General features: G+C 43.6%; 1 protein-coding gene across 1 annotated transcript in view; it reads right to left on the minus strand.

Moving 5' to 3' along the window:
- The window catches only part of LOC109921814 (rho guanine nucleotide exchange factor 6-like), a 120,724-nt gene that overhangs the window by 24,095 nt on the left and 74,807 nt on the right, over positions 1–21,822 (minus strand). Inside the window, exons 5-7 of the mRNA XM_048605250.1 lie at positions 16,521–16,722; positions 11,418–11,488; positions 283–377 (exon numbers count right to left, since the gene is read on the minus strand). Of these exons, the coding sequence (XP_048461207.1) occupies positions 283–377; positions 11,418–11,488; positions 16,521–16,722 (368 nt within the window). The remainder of the gene's footprint in view (positions 1–282; positions 378–11,417; positions 11,489–16,520; positions 16,723–21,822) is intronic.

The following is a 21,822-nucleotide window of genomic DNA, read 5'->3' on the forward strand; positions in this document are numbered from 1 at the left end:
TAGTCTCCAGTCTTCTGGCACTATTCCTGAAGACAATGACGACATAAAGATCAAAGCCAAAGGCTCTGCAATCTCCTCTCTAGCTTCCCAGAGAATCCTAGGATAAATCCCATCCGGCCCAGGGGACTTATCTATTTTCACATTTTCACTATTTTCATGATATTCCCATGACCAGTAACAAGTACAAAACCCAGAGAACCATGTGAATAATATGAGCTTTGATCTGAAAATGGTAGCTCAATAAGAATGTTAACAGACTAGTGTGCAGGTTTAGATACTAACTTGTCATTGGCCTGCAATGACCGCAGGTATGTGTTGAGCAAGACCTGTAGCTCCTTTGCATAGTCTCGTTCATTGTCCAAAATATTCTGTACAACCTGCAAGGAGGAAAGACATTCATAACATATTAATGTGGCTACATATGCACAGTCTAAAGATCAGTATTCATTTCAGTTTCAAGTACAAAATTTAATGTGTTTTCAACTGCAAATGCCACAACGAGATTTTATTCTTTCCTCAAAACTAAGCATTCTATTCAATCTCTGCAAAATGTTGCCCTTTAGATTCAAGCCTCAAACAATTGCACATGTCCTTGTAGGTTAACATGAGTTGGCAGCTGAAATTCAGTTTGTCATGCTGGCGCAGATACTCACTGTGCTGCAGCCTATAATGACAGGTTACATCTATCCTCTTCTGAAATAGTATTTCAAAGTGAAACGTAACATGTGGCACAAGAGGCTTCAGGTGCAAACCCCAACAGCTGTGACCTGAGCAACTGCAAAATATTACACTCCTGATCAAGTGACTACCTTTACTGACTGCTGAGGTGATATGCTTCTCAATTGAAGCAGCAGGCTGCTTTATAAATCCAGCAGTGCAGACAGACAATATCTAACCAGCGCTTACGTTCTGACTAGCCCGAGAAGTGATCAGCTTGCTGGCCTGGCACTGAGAGTTTGGGACTACTGACACCTTTCTACAAGATAAACAAATTGTGGAATATTCCTTCTCCACTTCTTTTCCACGACCCGACACAGTTAGAAAGGTCTGTGTGCAGAAGGAAAGCTTAATTTTAAAATTCCACATTATTACTTGAGAGATTCAGCGAGGGACACCAGACATACACAAGCTGTTCTAAGAATATTTACAGAATTAAACACATTCTGAGAGCTCAGCCTGACATTCAGCTACTGACAAAATGACTGTCAGACTGTTTCACAGTCTACAACATGATGAACAAAAACAAAGTTGCTGGAAAAGCTCAGCAGGTCTGGCAGCATCTGAGAAGAAAAAAATCAGAGTTAACATTTCGGGTCCGGTGACCTTTCCGGAGAAATGAGGAAGGGTCATTGGACCTGAAATATTAACTCTGATTTTTTCTTCACAGATGCTGCCAGACCTGCTGAGTTTTTCCAGCAACTTCTGCTTTTGCTCCCGATTTACAACATTCGCAGTTCTTTCGGTTTTTATTTAGCTCCAACATGATGATTTCATTCAGTAATTGAGCAGCCAGACAAAAAGAATTCAAAAGAACATCCAACAATGGGACAACATCAACTGGAAATAGCCTGTGCAGTTAGAGTTTTCTACTTTATACATTACAACATCAACTACACTAACACCACCATTGGCAGCAAAGTGCTTTCACACATCCTGTGGTCATGAAAAACATGATAGAAATGCAAGGACAGAAAACTGCTGGAGAAACTCAGCAGTTTAGGCAGCATTCGTGGAGAGAAAGCAGAGTTAACATTTCAGATCCAGTGACCCTTTGTCAGAACTGATTGTAGTAAAGCTTAGCATTTATGCTGTCAGTGGTGGGGGTGGGGATGGAGCCCAGAGAGAGAGAAAAACAGTTGGAAAGATAAAAGAGCGGGTAAAGGTCAGCCTGGGAGAATGGATAGCTGCTAATGGGCACTGTTAGTGGCTAACAATAGATCGTTTGTGGTAACAGCCCATGTGATGACAAGTCCTGACGTGTGGGGTAGGGTAAGGGGATGGGAGAAGACAGTAGTGCCCTAAAATCAAATTCAATATTGAATTCAGGGTCCCAACGCGGAAAATGAGGTGTTGTTCTTCCAGCTTGCGCTGAGCTTCACTGCAGCAAGCCTGAGACAGAGATGTTGGCCAGGGAACAGGATGGTGTGTTAAAGTGGCAGTCAACAGGAAGCTCGAGGTCATTTATGTGGATGGAACATAGGTGTTCTGCGAAGCGGTCACCCAGTCTGCAGTTTGTCTCCCCAATGTAGAGCAGATCACATTGTCAGCATCTGCAGTTCTTTGGTTTCTAGCCAGAACAGCCACACTGGAGGTAGAAAGATGAATAGCCACATCATAGGTACAAGAACAGAGTACACTATTCAATCCATCTAGTCTGCTCTGCCATTCAATGAGATCGTGGCTGATCTGATAGCCCTCACCTCCACTTTCCTGACATTTCCATTTACTGATTAAAAATCCATTTTGGTTTTCAATATATTTAATGATCCAACCTTGAAAGCCCTCTGAGGTAATGATTTCCACACCTGGGAAGGTGATGGTAGTGGTATTATCAGTGGACTATAAATCCAGCGACCCAGGATCCCAGGTTCAAATCCCGACATATCAGATGGTGAAATCTGAATTCAATAAAATATCCGGGATTGACCATCTAATGATGACCATGAAACTGCTGTTGGTTGTTGGAAAAACTCATTAGTTCACTAATGCCCTTTAGGGAAGGAAACTGCCATCCTTACCTGGTCTGGCCTACATGTGACTCCAGGCCCACAGCAATGTGGTTGATTCTTAACAGCCCCCTGTCCAATTAGGGATGGGTAATAAATACTGACCTGCCAGTGAATAACACATCCCATGAATGAATGGGACAAAAAAAATTCCCTACCCTCAGGAGATGAAATTCCTCCTCACCTCTGTCTCTAATGTGCAATCCCTTTATTCTGAGATAATACTCTCTAGTCCTAGACTGTCCCACAAGGGGAAACAACCTCTCCTCACGTCCCCTGTCCAGACCTCAAACAAACTTGTATCTTTCATTAAGGTCACCACATTCTCTGAACTTCAATGAGTACAGGCCCAACCTACTCAACCTGTCCTCATAAGAAAATCATTCCATCCCTGGTATCAGAACCTTCTTGGGCTGCTTCCAATGCCAGGGCATCTTTCCTTAAATAAGAGGCTAAAACTGCTCACTGTATTCCAGCTGGGGCCTGACTAGTGCCTTGCATAGTTTTAGCAAAATCTCCCTATTTTTATCCTTCCATTCCTTTTGAAATACAAGCCAATATTCCATTTGCCTTCCCTATTACCCAGTGAACTTGGGTGAACGCGTTTCATGATTTATTGTGATTAATACACTTTTCAAAACCCAAAATATTGACTTCAGCAATTTCCCCTTCATCTCTCCTGCTCGTTATCTCCTCAAAGAATTCTATTAAATTTATTAGGCATGATACCCCCTTCATGAAGCCATGCTGACTTAGTTTGATCAGATTATATACTTCTAAGTGCTCAGTTATTACATCCTTCATAATAGATTCAAAAACTTTGTCCATGACAGATGTTAAACGAACTGGCTGGTAATTACCTGCATTTTGTTTCCTTCCCTTTTTGAATAAAGGTGTTACATCGGCCATTTTCAATGCTCTGGGACTTTTCCAGAATCCAAGCATTCCTGGAAGGTTCCTATCAGTGCATCCAATATTTCTGTAGTTACTTCCTCTAATACCCTTACTGGCACATATCTTTCTTCTGAGTCATTTAACGTCTGTCATTGCTCCTCCAGTGTCCTTGCTATGAAACTCCTTTCCTAGCCCACTCCAGCTAATTCTGCCCTCATTCCTTCATTATTACGCTGATTAAAGTTTAGCACAATTGTTGCCAATCCAAGTTTCTCGCTCTCAAACTGAATGTTAAATTCAAACATGCTTTCATCACTACTTCCTAGCAGATCTTTTACTTTAAGATCACTTAATAAACTTGTCTCAGTATACATCACCAAATCCAAATCAGCCTGATCCACGATTGGATACACAACATACTTTTCTGGAAATGTGCCCTGAATACATTTCAATGAATTTCTCCTCATGGCTATCTCTGCCAATTTGATTTTCTCAACTGTATGAATATTAAAATCAACCATGCTTAATGCACTGCCTTTATTACATGTCCTCATTATTTCATGCTTAATCTCTGCTGTTAGGCATCAATAGGCAACGCCTACCAATGCCTTCTTCCTTTTTATTTATTACCTCCACCGCATGGATTCTTCATCTTCCAATCCAAGACCATTTCTTGCTATCGTACTAATTCCTTTCCATACTAACAAAGCTACACCACACCCCTTTCCTTCCGGCCGGCCTTTGGAAAAATCACAGCCCTGAATATTTACCTCCCAGCTTTGATCTCCTGTAACCACATGCCTATACTGTCTGTAAGATCTTGCCTGTTAACCTGTATTTGCACCATTAGTTCATTTATTTTGTTTCAAATACTATGCATACGTAAAAGTCATATTAATGCTGCCTTTTTACCATCCTTCCCCTTTTGAACCTATTCACTGCTGTGTCTTTTTCCTTTGTACATTCTGTCTTGTCCTGTTGCACTGTGATTATCATCACCTTTCCTTTGTCAGCTGACATTTCCCAACTCTCCCCCGAGTTATAGCCCTCAGATACAGCTCTCTGTCTTTAGCTGAGAGCCTGTCTCCTTTCTCAGGTGGACAAAGAAAAGCAGGAGAATTCTCTCCAGTGTCTTGGCTAATAATTATTCCTTCACCAATATCAGTGAAAAGAATTATTTAATTTCACCAAACAGGAACTTTAATTCCAAATTGGCAGTGACATGTCTAAAGTGAACTGTATAGCTAAGCTGGGACCCTCTATTATTCTACTGTGTGGGGAGAACAAGTAAAACACAGATGTCAGGAAATACAACAGGAAGTGTCCATGGGCTCCACAGCCAGTGAAGAATTTTTTCAAGCAATGTCACTGTTGTGATATAGGAAACACTGCTGACAATTTGCACGTAAACAAGTTAGGTCACAGACTCACCAGGATTCCACACGAATGATTCGAGAAGCTGAGTATTTTTCTTCTGACCCCCCCCTTTCTATAAACGTGTATTCAGGTCTCTCAAGTGAAACTTCAGTCTAGAGCCTTCGGACTCAGAGGTGAGAATATTAGCAGCTGAACATTGATACTCATTGAGAATCTTGAAAACACTTCACATGGTTTGCAAATGACTAATCCTTCATCAAACCACAGTCAGAATTCACACAGCACAGCACAGGGGTCAGGAAATGTATTGAGACAGAAAGCCAGAAATGAACAGCACATAATCTTCAAGAGCTCACAAAGCAATGGCCAGGAGACACCATTCAACATTAGTCATAGAGAACCTCAACACTGAAACAACCCTTCATCCCATCACATCTGGGCCATTCGAGACAAACCACCTAATTTCACTCATCCCATTTTCTAGCGTTTAGCTCATTGCCTCGTTTGCTCTGACATAACAAGTGTAAATGCTTCTTAAATGTGAGGAGGGTTTCCACCTCAACCATCCTTGCAGGCAGTGAGTTCCAGATTCCCAACAAGCTTTGGGTGAGAAAGGTCTTTCCTCTCATCCCCTCTAAAGCTTCTGCTCCTTTAACTGAAATCAATGGCCCCTGCTAATTGATCCCCCTATCAAGGGGATAAGTTGTAAAAACTGAAAGAACTGCAGGTGCTGTAAATCAGGAACAAAAACAAAGTTGCTGGAAAAGCTCAGCAGGTCTGGCGGCATCTGCGAAGGAAAAAACAGAGTTAACGTTTTGGGTCCGGCGACCCTTCCTCAGATAAGTTGGTTCTGGTTTATCCCATTTATGCCCCTTGTAATTGTACACATCTCAATCATATCCTCCCTCGGTTTCCTCTGCTCCAAGGAAAACAACCCTAGGCTGTCCAATCTCTCTTCCTAACTGAAACTCTCCAGCCCAGGCAACATCCTGGTAAATCTCCTCTGCCCCCTCTCCAGTGCTGTCACATCCCTCCTGCAATGGCAATTCCAGATTTGTCCACAATACTCAGCTGTGGCCTAACCAACATTTTATACAGTTTCAGCATCACCTCTCTGCTCTTAAACTCAAGGCCTTGGCTAATAAAGGCAACTATCCCATATGCCTTAACTGCTTTGTCCACTTTAAGGGACTGGTATACAAGCATACCAAGGTCCCTCTGATCCTCGGTGCTTCCCACGGTCCTACTGTTCTTCATGTGTTCCCTCATCTTGTTTGTCCTGCCCAAGTGCATCACCTCACACTTAACTGGATTGAATTTCATTTCCCAGTGATCAGCCCAGTTGACCAGCGCGTCTATATCGTCCTGTAACCTAAGGTTATCCGCCTCACTATTTACCACCCAACCCATCTTTATATTGTCTGTGAACTTACTGATAACCTTCCTACATTCAAGTTTAAATCAGTTATATTAACCACAAACAGCAAGGGCCCCAACACTGAGCCCTGTAGGAACCCACTGGACACAGACTTCAAGTCAGAAAAACACCATCAACCATCACTCGCTGCTCCCTGCCCCTCAGCCAATTCTGGATCCAAGTTGTCAAATTTCCTTTGATCCCACAGGCTCTTACCTTTGCTATCAGTCTCCCACGAGGGAACCTTATCAAAAGCTGTGCTGAAGTAGACGACATCAAACACACTGCCCTCACCTACACAGCTGGTAACCTCTTCAAAAAATTCAAATCAAGTTGGTCAGACATGACCTCCCTTTAACAAAACCATTCTAACAGTTCATGATTAATCCCTGCCTCTCCAAATGCAGAGTAATTCTGTCACTCAGAATTGTTTCCAACCATTTCCCCACCATAGAGGTTAGACTGACTGGCCTGTAGTTTCCTGGTTTATCTCTTGCTCCCTTCTTGATCAACAGTACCATATTGCCTGCCTTCTGGTACCTTTCCTGTAGCCAGTGCCCCTGCTATATCCTCCCTGCCTCACTTAACAGCCTGGGATATATTTCATCCAGTCTGGAGATTTATCTACTTTTAAGCCTGTCAGACCACTCAGAACCTCCGGTTTGTCTATGCTAATTTATTTAATTGTATCACAGACCATTTCCCTGATTTCTAAACTTGTATCGTCCCTATCGTTAGTGAACACAGATGCTAAATATTCATTTAGAACCCTAGCTACGTCCTCTAGCTCAATAGACAAATTATCACTGTGGTCTTTAATGGCCCTACTCTTTCCCTACATATCTGAATGCCAGAGGACTGGAAAATGGCAAATGTAACATCCCTGATTAGGAGGGAGGAAGACAGAAGACAGGAGACAGGAAATTATAGGCCAGTTAGTCTGACCTTGGATTCTAAAACCTTACCAATGACCATTATTAAAGATGATATTGCAGACTTGGAAGTGCATGATAAAATAGGACTGACTCATCAAGAGGAGGTCATGCCTGATAAATCTGTTCCAATTCTTTGAGGAGGTAACAAGCAGGTTAGACAAATGAGAGCCAGTGGACATGATCTATTTGGATTTCTAGAAAGCATTTGACAAGATGCCACACAGAAAGTTGCTAAATAAGAACCCATGGTGTTACAGGCAAGGTAAGGCATGGACAGAGGATTGGCTGACTGGCAGAAAGCAGAGAGTGGGGATAAAGGAGTCTTTTCCAGGAGGCAACCAGTGATCAGGGGAGTTCTGCAGGGGTCAGTGATGGGACCACAACTATTCACGTTATACTGTGGTTTGCAGATGACACAAACATAGGAGGGGGGACAGGTCATGTTGAGGAAGCGGGGAGGCTGCACGAGGACCTGAACTGGCAAAAAGAGTAGGCAAAGGAGTGGCAATGGATTTCAATGTGGGAAGTGTAAGGATATGCACTTTGGTAGGAAGAATAGAGGCATGGACTATTTTCTAAATGGGAAAGGCTTCAGAAATCTGAAGCACAAAGGGTCTTAGGAGCCCTAGTTCAAGATTCTGTTAAGGCTAACATGTATGTTTAGTTGACAGTTAGGAAAGCAAATGCAATGTTGGCATTCATTTCAAGCAGGCTAGAATACAGCTGCTGAGTCATAAAGGGCTTCTCAAACGAGGAGTGGTTGAGGACGCTGGGTCTGGGGGCAGGAGGAATTAGGGATCTGATTGAAACTTAGAGGTTGAACAGGTGTCCTGTACAAGTTCACCACCGGCTCCTTTCTGTTGTTCACTACGCCCCTATTAAAAAGCCGAGGACACTGTATGCTTTATTAATTGCTCTCTCCGCTTGTCTGGAAACCTTTAATTATCTGTGCACATTTACATCCAGGTGTTGTGCTCCTGCACTTTAGGATTGTATACTTTATATTGACTTTCAAAGTTCTTTCAACCAAAGTGCATCATCTCACACTTCTCTGCATTGAACCTCATCTACCACCTTCCCAACCACACCACTAACTTGTCAATGTCCTTTTGGAGTTTCACACTGTCCTTCTCACAGTTCACAATTCTTCCAAGCTGAGTGTCATCTGTAAACTTGGAACCTGTCCCCTGAACACCAGGATGATTAACATATGTCAGCAAAAGCAAGGCTCCCAATACTGATCACTGGGGAAGTAGGCCAATCAGCTGTTTGAAACAGCTCTGTCATTGTACAGAGTACTGATCATTTACATCAATGACATTTTCCCATGCTATCCCCATATTTCTTGATGTCATTAGTATCTAGAGATACTTTGATATCTCTGTCTTGCATATTCTCAAAGTCTGAGCCACCACAGACCTCCGGGTTGAAAATTCTCAGGATTCACCACCTTCTGAGTGAACAGGTTCCTCTTCACCTGTGTGAGAAATGACCTGCTCCTTATTCTCATACTGTGGTCCCTGGTTCAAGACTACACAGGCACAGAAAACATCTTGTTGGCATCCAGTCTCATCTATTGCTTGAAGGATTTTTTTTGAGTTTCAATTAGATTATCTTTCATTCCTTCCTAATCCTACCTCATGAGACAGGCCCACCATCTAATCACACAATTAATTAAATGGCAGAGCAGGCTCAAGAGGCTGAATGGCCTCCTCTTGCTCCTGGTTTGTCAGAGGTAAGGAGAAACCTTCTCATGCAGCCTGTTGCTGTGATCTGGAATGTCCTGTCTGAAAGGCCAGTGGAAGCACATTCAAGAATAACTTTCAGAAGGGAACGAATAAATATGTAACAAGAAAGAAAATGTGGAGTCTTATGGGGAAAGTGGAGGTAAGTGGGACAAATTAGATAGCTTTTCCAAAGAGGGCTGTCTAGCCTCTTTCTGTACTGTCAGATTCTGACCTTCTAATCCCAATTCCCACCATCCCTGTAACACCTCTCATTCTGAAGAACCAACACAATCCCCAACAGTAACCCAGACATACTCCAAAGCCCTTTGATGTAAGATGCCAGACTGAAGTGTAGATTGTTTTTGTGGCTGTGAGATCGGCAACTGTGTGGGGAGGGGTTGGGTGCAGAAGCATTTCTGGAGAGTACTGGGGAGGCAGAATGTTATTTCATTGTATTTTTTTTTGATGGGTAAAAGATTTAAAATTCATCAGCTCTCCTTCAAAAGTAATGCAGATAACTGCAGGGTGCATCAGCTGAAGGCTGCTCAGGCAAATGCTACATGCACATTCCAAATGAAACTCCCCAGCCCAGGAGGAAATTTCAGGACGACAATCTGTTACCAAGGGAACAAAGTGATTGGACTGTCTCCATTCAGTGTGGAGGGAACACAGTACCGAGAAATGTTGCCTATTTTATACACAACCCCTGCCTCATGTTATTGACGAGGGCTCAGGTGAACTGTAAACTACAGATCACAACTTGGTATCCCACTAATTTGCTATATTTTCTAACTCCAAACCTGATATATAAATTGAAATATATCTTTATCCCATTTATACCTGTGCAGAATATCCCTGGCAGCAGAATACCTGGAGAGGATAATCCCACAGAAATTCCAGGAGCATTAACTGGGCAGCTCAACTACAGTCATGTCTAGAAAGACAGCTCAGACAGTCCCAATGTACTCCCCAGCCACTGAAGTACATCTTGAAGTCAGGTCACTGCTGCAAGGTAGAAAAGGCAGCAACTCTTTTACAGATAGCAAGGTCTCATCAACAGCAATATGACAAGGACCAGTGAATGTGATTTTTTGGTAATGTTGATTTTGGGATAAATAATTCCAGTGACGTTCTCCTTCAAAGCAGTGCCATTTTGCACGTTAGCCTAGCAAGCAGCTGAGGCTCCGGTTGAACACCTATTTCAAAAGACACCACCCTGGGACTTCAGAACATCTCAGGACGAGATCTGCTTACTTCAACATATGCAACAAGCAACCATTGCAAGGGGACTCAAAAAAAACCTAACATATAATATTAATCAGAAACATGAATCCGGGCAAAGAGAAATTATCATTTTATAGGCAACTTAATGGACTGTTCCTCAGGACCGAGGGAGGGCTGCGCCGCCCGGGGGGTCCGTGCTGAGGGGGCGCCACGCCGGCCAGGGGTCCATGCCGAGGGGGCGCCACGCCGGCCAGGGGTCCGGGGCCAAGGGGGAGCTGCGGCTGCCGGGGGTCCGTGCCGAGGGAGCGCCATGCCGGCCGAGGGAGCGCCACGCTGTCAAAAGGTGCTGCTTCTTGAACATGAAATTAAAGTTGACATGTGAGTCTAAATTGAGTTGCTGTAAATTATGTCATACCCATTATTTTGAAGATCGCAGGCTCATTTCCTGTATCCTGCCAATATTTATTGTTCAATTAACATCACTGGAAACAGATTGTGTGGTCATTCGCACTTTGCCGCCTCGGAAAGTTAGGAAGTGAATCTGTATTACAACAGCAACCACACTTCAAAAGCACTGCACTGGCTGTAAAGCACTTTGGAAGGTCCTGAGGTGCTACATAAATGCAAATCCTTCATTTAAAAAAAGTGGAAAATATACTGTGGACTGGAGAGTATCCCACCTGCCTTTGTCAGGGAGCGACTCTAAAGGAAAGCCGTGGACCATGTTGCACATCAATAGCAATTAAACAGAAGGTCAGACTGGGTGGGGGTGAGGGGGGGAGTTCTGTATAAAACATGTGCCGTCAGATTTTCAGCATGTTCCTGCTGTGATTTGTGTGAAGACCCTGCTGCTAACCAGGGAAAGCCAGAGCTTTGGTGCAGAATACAAGAAATTTGGGCAAAAATCAGATTTAACACGTATTGTGTTATTTTAAATGGAAGTAGTTTGTATAAAAATTTTGGCTCTCAAAATAGATTTCGTCGACTATTCTGATTTTAGACAAAATCTTATTACTTTTGCAAACGTTTTGCCGGTGAATTTAATTCACAAACAATACTTTATTAGACAAAATTCCCCCGGTGAAAACAGGGATTAAAATTAAAGCAAAGCACTTACCAAACTGTAATAATTCTTTGTAACTGAAGGCGTCTCGAAACCTTTGAGAGATTTGGGGGAAAGTGGCTTATCTGCAAACCAAGAACACACTTGATTAAGTCATTTCGTTGAATTTTGGAGATGATAGAATTAGGGCCTTACAGACCTCAATGAGCTGAACTAAGAGCTTGGAATTAAAAAGGACTGAGGGTCCATTTCACAGAGTTGTCCTGAAGAATACAGCGCACAGCATTGAATTGGAATCCATGTGCAAGATCATGCCACCTCTGGTGTGGGCGAAGGTGCATCCTTAGTTGGAAAGGGCAGAGGTAGTGGGCCCTATCCAGCTGCTGCACAAAATACTAAGTACATAATGCGGACTAAAAAAGATTTTCTCATTGCCACAAATATCTGTACTTCCCATTTTTTTTTTCTTAAATTCGTTCATTGGATGTGTGCATTTGCTCCCCATCCCTAATTGCCCTTGAACTCAGTGTCTCACTCAGTCATTTCAGAGGAACCCACATTGCTCTGGGTCTGAAGTCACATGTAGACCAGACCAGGTAAGGATGGCAGATTTCCTTCCCTAAAGGACATTAGTGTCCCAAACGGGGCTTTACAGCAATCGATGAGAATTTCATGGTCACCATCACCGAGACTTGCTTTCAATCCAGATTTAATAAACGGTTTTAAATTCTACCAGCTGCTGTGGTAGCAACTGAACTCATGACCCCAGAGCATTAATCTTGGTCTCTGGACATTCGCCTACTGCGCCACTGTCTCTCCCTTTGAATGTTTTCTAGCAGCAGATGGGAAGCTTCAATATGAGTCAGGGCAGGTGATCAATAAATCTCACTGATTTCTCTCATCTTTCTATCTGAACAATTTGAAAATATTTTTATTCTCTCTAATTGGCCCTGAAATAATGCACTGGAATGGAACACAAATACTTGTCCTTTCACCCTCTCAGGACATGGATTCAGGACATAGCCAAGGAGTAGGGCCTGAACCTCTGACTGACTGGCTGGTTGAGAGAGGAGCTGTGAGCCAATTGATACTACTACAGGCCAAAGTGTTTCATGCAGGGCAATGTACAGATATCCTCGATGAACATTGTCTCATAAATCACCTACCTTGACCAACCTCACTCTCTGAAGCGACACAAGTGAAAGGCTAATGTATTTTATGCACACTCTATTATATCACCATTAACATCCAACTGACAGGCAACTACTTGTAGCTCTTAATGTGATACCTTATGGACACTAGCAACTTGGCAAAGGGATGTCACACACACAGAGTAATAAATGCATCGCCGTTATCATCACTTAGTGCACTTCAACAACTGTTTTGAGCCTTTTATCAAGTTCCCTTTAAGGAAGTGAATACTGTTTGAGTCCTGCACTCTCTGCCCCCTCTCCTTATGTCACACTCTGTGCCTCAATATTGTGCAGAGTCAGACACAGTAGGCAGCACAATCGTGCTCCAAATCACAACGGGGAGTCAGCAAAAGCATATGGTTCATCTCCTAGTTGTCAATCCAAAGTGGCAGAGTTAAACAACTCAGTTTTGGTTGAAGAAGCAATTTCAAATCCAAAACAGGCTACTTTGCAGTGGCTTTTGTAAATCCAATCCTCCCAACTGTGGGTTATTAAAGTGAGAGAGAGTTGTCTGCCACTCTTTAAGCATCACATTTTGTAAACTGTGCCAGAAAGCTGGCCCTGGTTTGGACAGAGAGGCACGTTTCTGGCTGCTGGAAAAGGAAAAGGAGGGAGGCCAACATGGGCACATCAGATCTGGAAAAACCAGATGAAAGTCTGCAAAGGCTACACAGATAGATCAGTTCTGTAAATCTACGGGCAGGATAAATTAGGCAAGGACAGCACCAAAAATCAGAGGGTCCTTGATACGCATCTACACCAGTCCGTTAAGTTAGTGTGAAAGGTGGATGAAGTGGTTAAGGTGGCTATGGGATACTTATCTTTATATTAGCTGACACATGGAGGTTAAGAGAACGGAAATTTATTTTGGAACTTTGTAAAAGGTTTTTTTTTCATTTATTCATGGGAAGAGGGCGTCACTGGCTAGGCAGCATTTATTGCCCATCCCTAATTGACCAGAGGCTAGTTAAGAGTCAACTACATTGCTGTGAGTCTGGAGTCACATGTAGGCCAGACCAGGTAAGGATGGCAGTTTCCTTCCCTAAGGACATTAGTGAACCAAATGGGTTTTTTCGACAATCGACAATGGATTCATGGTCATCGTTAGACTCTTAATTCCAGATATTTTTATTGAATTCAAATTCCACCATCTGCTGTGGTGGGATTCGAACCCAGGCCCCAGAACATTATCTGGGTCTCTGGATTAACAGTCCAGCGATAATGCCACTAGGCCATCACCTCCCAGGCTAAAGCTAGAGTACTGTTTGCAGTTCAGGAATCCACATTGTAAGAGGGATAGGACAGCACTGGAGAGGATGCAGAGGAGATTGACCAGAATGTTGCCTTGGGGCTGGAGTTTCAGGTATGAAGAGAGATTGGACAGACTGGGGGTGTTAACCTTAGAGCAGAGGAGACTAATGGGGACATGATTGAGATATATGAAATTAACAAGGGTATACATAGGATGGACAGGAGAAAGCCTTTTCCCTTTGGTGGAGGGATCAATGACCAGACAGCATAGATTTAAGGTAAGGGGCAGGAGGTTCGGAGGGGATGTGAGGAAAGATCTTTTCACTCAGAGGATGGTAGGAATTTAGAACTGACTGCCTGCAAGAGTGGAAAAGGCAGAAACCCTCATCACGTTTCAGAAGGTGCACAAGGCTATGGGCCAAATGTTGGAAAATGGGAATAGGTTAGATGTCCTCAACAGTGTTATCAAGCAGCACCTGCTCAGTGATGCCCAGTTTGGGTTCTGCCAGGGACATTCATCACCTGACCTCATTACAGCCTTGGGTCAAATACGGACAATTGGGCTGAATTCTAGAGGTAGAGGTGAGAGCGATAGCCCTTGGCTTCGAGGAGCCCGAGCAAAACTATAATCAATGAATACCAGACAGCAAACTCTCCAGTGGTTGGAGCCATACCTGACACATAGGAAGATGGTTGTGGTTGTTGGAAGTCAATCATCTCAGCTCCAGGACATCTCTGCAGAAGTTCCTCAGCTTAGTGTCTTCAGCCCAACCATATTCAGCTGTTTCTCAATGACCCTCCCTCCACAAGGACAATGTTCAGCACGATTCACATCTCCTCGGACACTGAAACAGTCCATGTCCAAATGCAACAAGATCTGGACAATGTCCAGGCTTGAGCTGACAACTGGCAAAATAACAACTGTGCCACACAAATGCCAGGCTATGACTATCTCCAACAACAGACAGACAACCTAACCACCGCCCCTTGACAGTTAATGGCGTTACCATCATTGAATTCCCCACTATCAATATTCTTGGGGTTACCATTGAGCAGCAATTCAACTGAACTCGCCATATATAGCAGTGGCTACAAGAGCAGGTCAGAGGCTAGGAATACTGCAGCAGATAACTCACCTCCAGACTTTCCAAAACCTGTTCACCATCTACAAGGCACACTCCCCACTTGTTGGAGCTGCACTTATCTAAGCAACACTCAAGAAGCCTGACTCCATCTAAGACAAAGCAGCCCATTTGATTGGTACCACACCCACAAACATCCACTTCCTCCTCCACCACTGACACTCAGTAGCAGCAGTGTGCTCTATCTATAAGATGCACGGCAGAAATTCACCAAAGATCCTTAGACAGCACCTTCCAATTCCACGACGACTTCTATTTAGAAGTATAAGCGTAGCAGATACTTGGGAATACCACCACCTGCAAGTTCCCTTCCAAGCCACTCACCATCCTGACTTGGAAATACATGGCCATTCCTTCACTGTCGCTGGGTCAAAATCCTGGAATTCCCTCCTTAATGGGTCAATCTACAGCACTTTGACTTCAGTGGTTTGAGAAGGCAGCTCACCACCACCTTCTCAAGAGCGACTAGGGACGGGCAATAAATGCTGGCCCAGCCAGCAATGCCCACGTCCCACAACTGAATGGAAAAAAGTGGTTGTTTTTGACCAGTGCAGACTCAGTGGATCAAAAGGGCCTTTTTCAGTGCTGTCGACCTCTGCGATTCTATGAGCAAATCCTTTTACCAAGATGACGTAATTTGCAACAGTGAAGTAAGGAACAGTGAAAGACTCACATACCAGGCTTGCTAAGATGGCACGTTTCCAACCCCAAAGGACATGGGTGAACCAGTCTTTTTTTAAAATAACTGTCTGACAGCTTCATGGTCACGTTTACTGAGACAGCTTTCCAGTCCGGGAAGTTTTTTCTCCCAAATTGAATTCAAATTCCCAGACTCAGGCAGGATTTGAGCTCGCCTTTTTGTGGATTATTATTCCAGGCCTCTGGAGCTAGTCACTTAATCATAAGACTCTTGCACCTTTTGAAAATGACAAGAGGACATTCTGCAACAAGTGATGAAATGAGATCAAGTGTTCTGCTCAGTTTCATTCTACACAAAATCACAAGATGTGCACCAATTCTTGAACCAGTCCATATCCCATCGTCAATGGGTCCAAGCTTGAACTGCACTGCCCATTTCCAGCAGCTTCTCTATAACAAACAAACACATATAAGCTATCTCACAGAGAAGGTGCAAAATGGACCAATGCTGGGCCACGACCAGCGACTTGAGAAGGATTCAAAACAAAAGTCAAAGAGACGGTCCCAAGGCTGATGAAACATAAAGAGGGAGGTGAAAACTCCTGAGGATTTTCACAGTGTGCAGAGGGGTGAGATGCAATTTCAGACAGTAAGACAGAGATGGCTGGGAACACATCCATGGTATGTCTTTGAGTGAGAGCAGTTAATTGCAAATTAAATTATAACTCCATCCCATTTGGTGAAATGAACATAAGGAAATATCTCGAACTTAGCCACTGAGCAAAAAGTGGAAACTGAGCTGAAGTTTCAACAGCTGGACTGAAAGCTCTGACCGTGGACATACTGAACAAAAAGCAGTTTTAAACAAAAAGGTATGATTTTCTATACAGGCAGAATGAAGAGTGAGTTATACATAAAAATTAGCAACTCACCACTTGGTTTTATCTCTCTCACATAGTTGCTAGGGAACCAGCCTGACTTTCCTTTCAGTGAGCCTTCCCACCATCCTCCATCTTCAACTCGCGTTACATAAAGAATGTCGCCTTTTGAAAAGGAAAGTTCATCTTCATTGGTCTGCTTGAAATTAAATTTGGCTTTCACCACCAGCTGATGGCTCCCATTTTCCGTCATCTCCTAAAGCAAGGAAGGAGACTTCAGTGTCAACCAACCAAAAAACATTTTGCCAAAGTTCTCCAGTATAGGAAACAGGAGCAGAACAAGAGGAATAAGTCAATTAGCCCTTTAAGCCCATAAATGCCATTCAATATAGTCATGTGGCCTAATCTCGAAGGAAGAATACATGTGTCTTGAAGGTGATACAGCAAAGGTTCACTCGATTCGTCTCTGGGAAGACAGTGTGTCCTATGATAAGTTAAATAGAGTTTATAGAAGAATGAGAGGTGACCTCATTGAAATAGGAAAAGATTCTGAAGGGGCTTTATTGGGTAGGCACTCAGGTTGTCATTTATACTGGGGAGCAAAGAAATGGCTCATGAACTAAATTTAAACTTTGCTTCTGTCTTCACAAAGGAGGACACATAACATACCGGAAATAATATGAAACACAGGGTTGGAGAAACTGATGGGATTGAAGGCCAATAAATAACCAGGGCCTGATAGCATACATTCCAAAGTAATTAAAGGGAGTGACCCAAGAAACAGTGGGCACATTAGTGGTCATCTTCCAAGACTCGAGAGAGTCAGGAACAGTTCCCTACAGAATAGCTACTTTCCAATGTAAGGCCACTATTTAAATAGGGAGGGAGAGAAAACAGGGTATTATAGACCAGCGAGTCCGACGTCAGTAATGGAGAAAATATTAGCGTTTATTATGAAGGATTTTACAGCAAAGCACTGAGAAAACAGTGGCAGAATCAGACACAGACAGCATGGATTTACAAAAGGGAATCTGGCACCTCTCAGTCTGACATCAGTAGTGAGGAAAACGCTAAAGGCCTTTATAAAAAGCCTTTTTATAATGGCAGGCAGTGACCAGTGCAGTACTGCAGGGATCGGTATGGGGACCCCAGCTATTCACAATATACATTGATGATTTAGATGAGAGAACTCAATGTAATTTCTCAACATTTGCAGATGACACAAAGCAGGGTGGGAGGGTGAGCTGTGAGGAGAATGCAGAGATGCTGCAGTGTGATTTGGACAGGCTGAGTAAGTGGGCACATGCATAGCAGTTGAAGTATAATGTGGATAAATGTGAGGTTATCCATTTTGGTAACAAAAACAGCAAGGAAAATTGTTATTTGATTGGTTGTAAGTTGAGAGAGGGGAATGTGCAATAACACCCGGGCACTCTCTCACACCAGTTATTGAACGTATGTAGGTAGATATCGCTCTTGGAGCTAAGGGGATATGCAGGCAGGGCAGCCTGATGATCAGCCATAATCATATTAAATGGCAGAGCAGGCATCTAGAACTGAGGGACAGACACCCAGGCATTTTCAAGTTGATGAGCTGCAATTAGTAGCTTGCCATTAGGATCAGGATGTGGCTTCAGCAGGCTGTAATCTCTGTTAATGACATGGATAGAGAGAGCTAAAGTGCAAGGGCCAAGTTAGTAGATGTGAAAAAGCTAGGAAGGACTGCGAGACCTACACCTGTGTGGCAGTGCCCTTACGATCATAAGATATAGGAGCAGAATTAGGCCATTCAACCTATCCAATCAGGGCTGATACATTTATCAACAGCATTCTCCTACCTTCTCCCCATTGCCCTTGATCCTCTTTCTAATCAAGACCCTATCTATCTATCGATGTCTTAAATACACTTGATGACTTGGCCTCCACACCCTTCTGTGGCAATGAGTTCTACAGATTCATCCCCCTCTGGCTGAAAAAATTCCTGCTCATCTCAGTTCTAAGGGGTCATCCCTTCACTCTGAAGACGTGCCCTCGAGTCCTAGTCTCTCCAAATAGTGGAAACATCTTTTCCACGTCCACTCTGTCCAACCCTATCAGTATTCTGTAATTTTCAATCTGATCCTCCCCCCTCATCCTTCTAAACTCCATTGAGTACAGACCCAAAGTCCTCAACCATTTCTCACATATCAAGCCTTTCAACCCCAGGATAATTCTTGTAAACCTCCTCCAGATCCCCTCCAACGCCAGCACATCTTTCCTTAGATAGAAGGCCCAAAACTGCTCACAATATTCCAAATGCGGTCTGACCACAGCCTTATATTGCTGAGGCCATATATCCCTGCTCTTGTATTCTAGCCCTCTTGAAATGAATGCTAACATTGCATTGGCCTTCCTCCTAACTGCAACTGAGCCTGCATGTTAACCGTGACAGAATCCTGAAGCAGGGCATCCAAATCCCTTTGTGCTTCAGATTTCCGAAGCCTCTCTCATTTAGAAAATAGCCTCTTTTTCTATTCTTCCCATCAAAGTGTATCATCTCATGTTTTCCCACATTATATTCCATCTGCTAGTTCTCTGCCCACTCTCCTAGCCTGTCCAAGTCCTTCTGCAGCCTCCCCGCTTCCTCAACACTACCAGTCCCTACGTCTATCCATTTTTCATCTGTAAAATTAGCAACAATGCCCTCACTTCCTCCGTCCAGATTGTTAATGTATAACATGAAAAGTTGTGCTCCCATCACTGACCCCTGCAGAACTTCACTAGCCACCAGCCGTCATCCTGAAAAAGACCCCTTTATGCCCACTCTCGGTCTTCTGCCAGTCAGCAAATCCTCTATCCATGCCAGTATCTTGCCCCGAACACCATGGGCTCTTATCTTAATTAGCAGCCTCCTGCACAGCATCTTGTAAAAGGCCTTCTGGAAATTCAAATAGATCATGTCCACTGACTCTCCTTTTTCTAACTTGCTTGATACCTCCTCAAAGAAGTCTAACAGATTTGTCAGGCATGGCCACCCCTTGATGGAGCCTTGCTGACTCCACCCAATGTGGGAAAATGCACTTCCAAGTTCCCTGCAATCCATCCATGATAACGGATTCTAAAACCTTCCCAACAACTGAGATCAGGCTAACTGGCCTATAGTTTCCTGTCTTCTTAAATAAGGTTGTGACATTTGCCATTTTCCATTCTCTGGGACCCTCCCTGACTCCAGTGATTTCTGCAAGATCACCATCAATGCCTCTACAACCTCCTCAGCTATCTCCTTCAGAACTCTGGGGTGTAGTCCATCTGGTCCAGGTAATTTATCCACCTTCAGACCTTTCAGCTTCCCCAGCAACTTCTCCTGAGTGATGACCACTACACTCACCTCTGCCCCCTGACTCTCTTGAAGCTCTGGTCTGCTGCTGGTGTCTTCCCCTGTGAAAACTGATGCAAAGTTCCTATTCAGCTCCTCCTCCATTACTACTTCTTCAGCCTCATTGCCCAGTGGTCCAATGTCCACTCTGGCCTTAGATATCTTAAAAAAAAAACTTGTGCAATCCTCTATTATATTGCTAGCTGGCTGACCTTCATAATTCATCTTTTCCCCAGTTTATTGCATTTTTTAAGCTATTCTCTGCTCATGTTTAAAGGCTCCCCAATCCTCTGGCTTCCCAATAATCTTCATCACAGTGTATACTTTTCCTTTTGCTTTTATACTGTCCCTAACTTCCCTTGTCAGCCATGGTTGCCTCATCCTCCCCTTAGTGTGTTTCTTCTTCCTTGTGATGAATTTCTGGTGTGCCTCCCTAATTACCCGCAGAAACACCTCCCATTGCTGCTCCAACATCTTCCCTGCTCAGCTGCCCTTCCAATGAACTCAGGCCAGCTTCTCCCTCTCAAACTGCAGGGGGTCAATTCTATCATATTATGGTCACTGTCTCCCTTTAAAATTTCCTTCACCTTTAGTTTTGTAATCATGTCTGCCTTATTATAATCACCAAACCCAGAATTGCCTGTTCAATAGCAGGCTCTACCATAACCCACTCCAGAAAAACATCTTGCAGACATCCCAAGATTTCTTTTCTTGGGATCTGCTACCAACCTGATTTTCCCAGTCCACCTGCATGTTGAAGTCCCCCATGATTGTTGTAATAGTGCCTTTCTTACAAGCCTTTTCTATCTCCCGATTTATTTTCTTCCCCACATCCTGACTACTGCTAGGGGGCCTGTACACAACTCCCATCAGGGTCTTTTTCCCTTTGCAGTTCCTCAACTCTACCCACACAGACTCTACACTTTCCAAACCTACACTGCTTCATGGTATTGATTTCATCTCACTTGCCCCATCTGCCTGTCCTCTTAATAGGACAGGTATCCTTGGATTTTTAGATCCCAGCCCTGATCCCCTTGCAGCCATGTCTCTGTGATACACACATTATACCTGTCAATTTCAATCTGTGCTACAAGCTCATTTCCCTTGCTTTGTACACTGCGTGTATTTAAGTACAACACCCTTAGTCCTGCATTGACTGACCCTTCTCATAATTGTCCCCTTACCTGCTGTGCCTGAAGTTAGATTCTTGACCTTTTCCATACTCTCTGTCCGATTATTTGTTCTGGAAACTTTAATAACCTCTGCTGAACTCTCTACTCTAACCGTTCCCATAATCTTCCATCCAACAATTTTCCCTGCTCCCCGACTATTCTATGTGCATGTGTGCATTCAGGGAGTCGACGGCCTAGTGGTATTACCACTGGACTGTTAATCCAGAGACCCAGGTAATATTCTGGAGACTCAGGTTTGAATCCCACCATGGCAGATAGTGAAATTTGAATTCATTAATAATCTGGAAATAAGAGTCTAATGATGACCATGAAACCATTGCTGATTGAGGTTGTAGACTTGCTTGCCGAGCCGATGGGTTTGGTTGCAAATGTTTTGTCACTCTGCTAGGTAACATAGTCAGTGTGCCTCCGGTGAAGTGTTAGTGTTCTGTCCCGCTTGTTATTTATATGCCTCGGTTTCCTGGGGTGGTTGGCATTACTTCCAGTTTTGTTTCTCAGTGGTTTGTACACAGGGTCTAATTCAATGTGTTTGTTGATGGAGTTCCGGTTGGAATACCAAGCCTCCAGAAATTCCCTGGTGTGTCTCTGTTTGGCTTGTACCATTATCAATGTGTTGTCCCGGTCGAATTCATGTCCCTCGTTGTCAGTGTGTAGTGAGACAAGTGAGAATTGGTCGTGTCTCTCGGTGGCTAGTTGGTGTCCACGTATCTGTATTGTCAGTTTTCTTCCGGTTTGGCCTGTGTAATGTTTCTCACAGTCCTTGCATGGTATTTTGTATGTTACCCCAGTTTTGCTGGTTTTGGGTATG

This window comes from Rhincodon typus, chromosome 14 (genome assembly GCF_021869965.1).
Source record: "Rhincodon typus isolate 14 chromosome 14, sRhiTyp1.1, whole genome shotgun sequence".
In the NCBI taxonomy this organism is placed as follows: Eukaryota; Metazoa; Chordata; class Chondrichthyes; order Orectolobiformes; family Rhincodontidae; genus Rhincodon; species Rhincodon typus.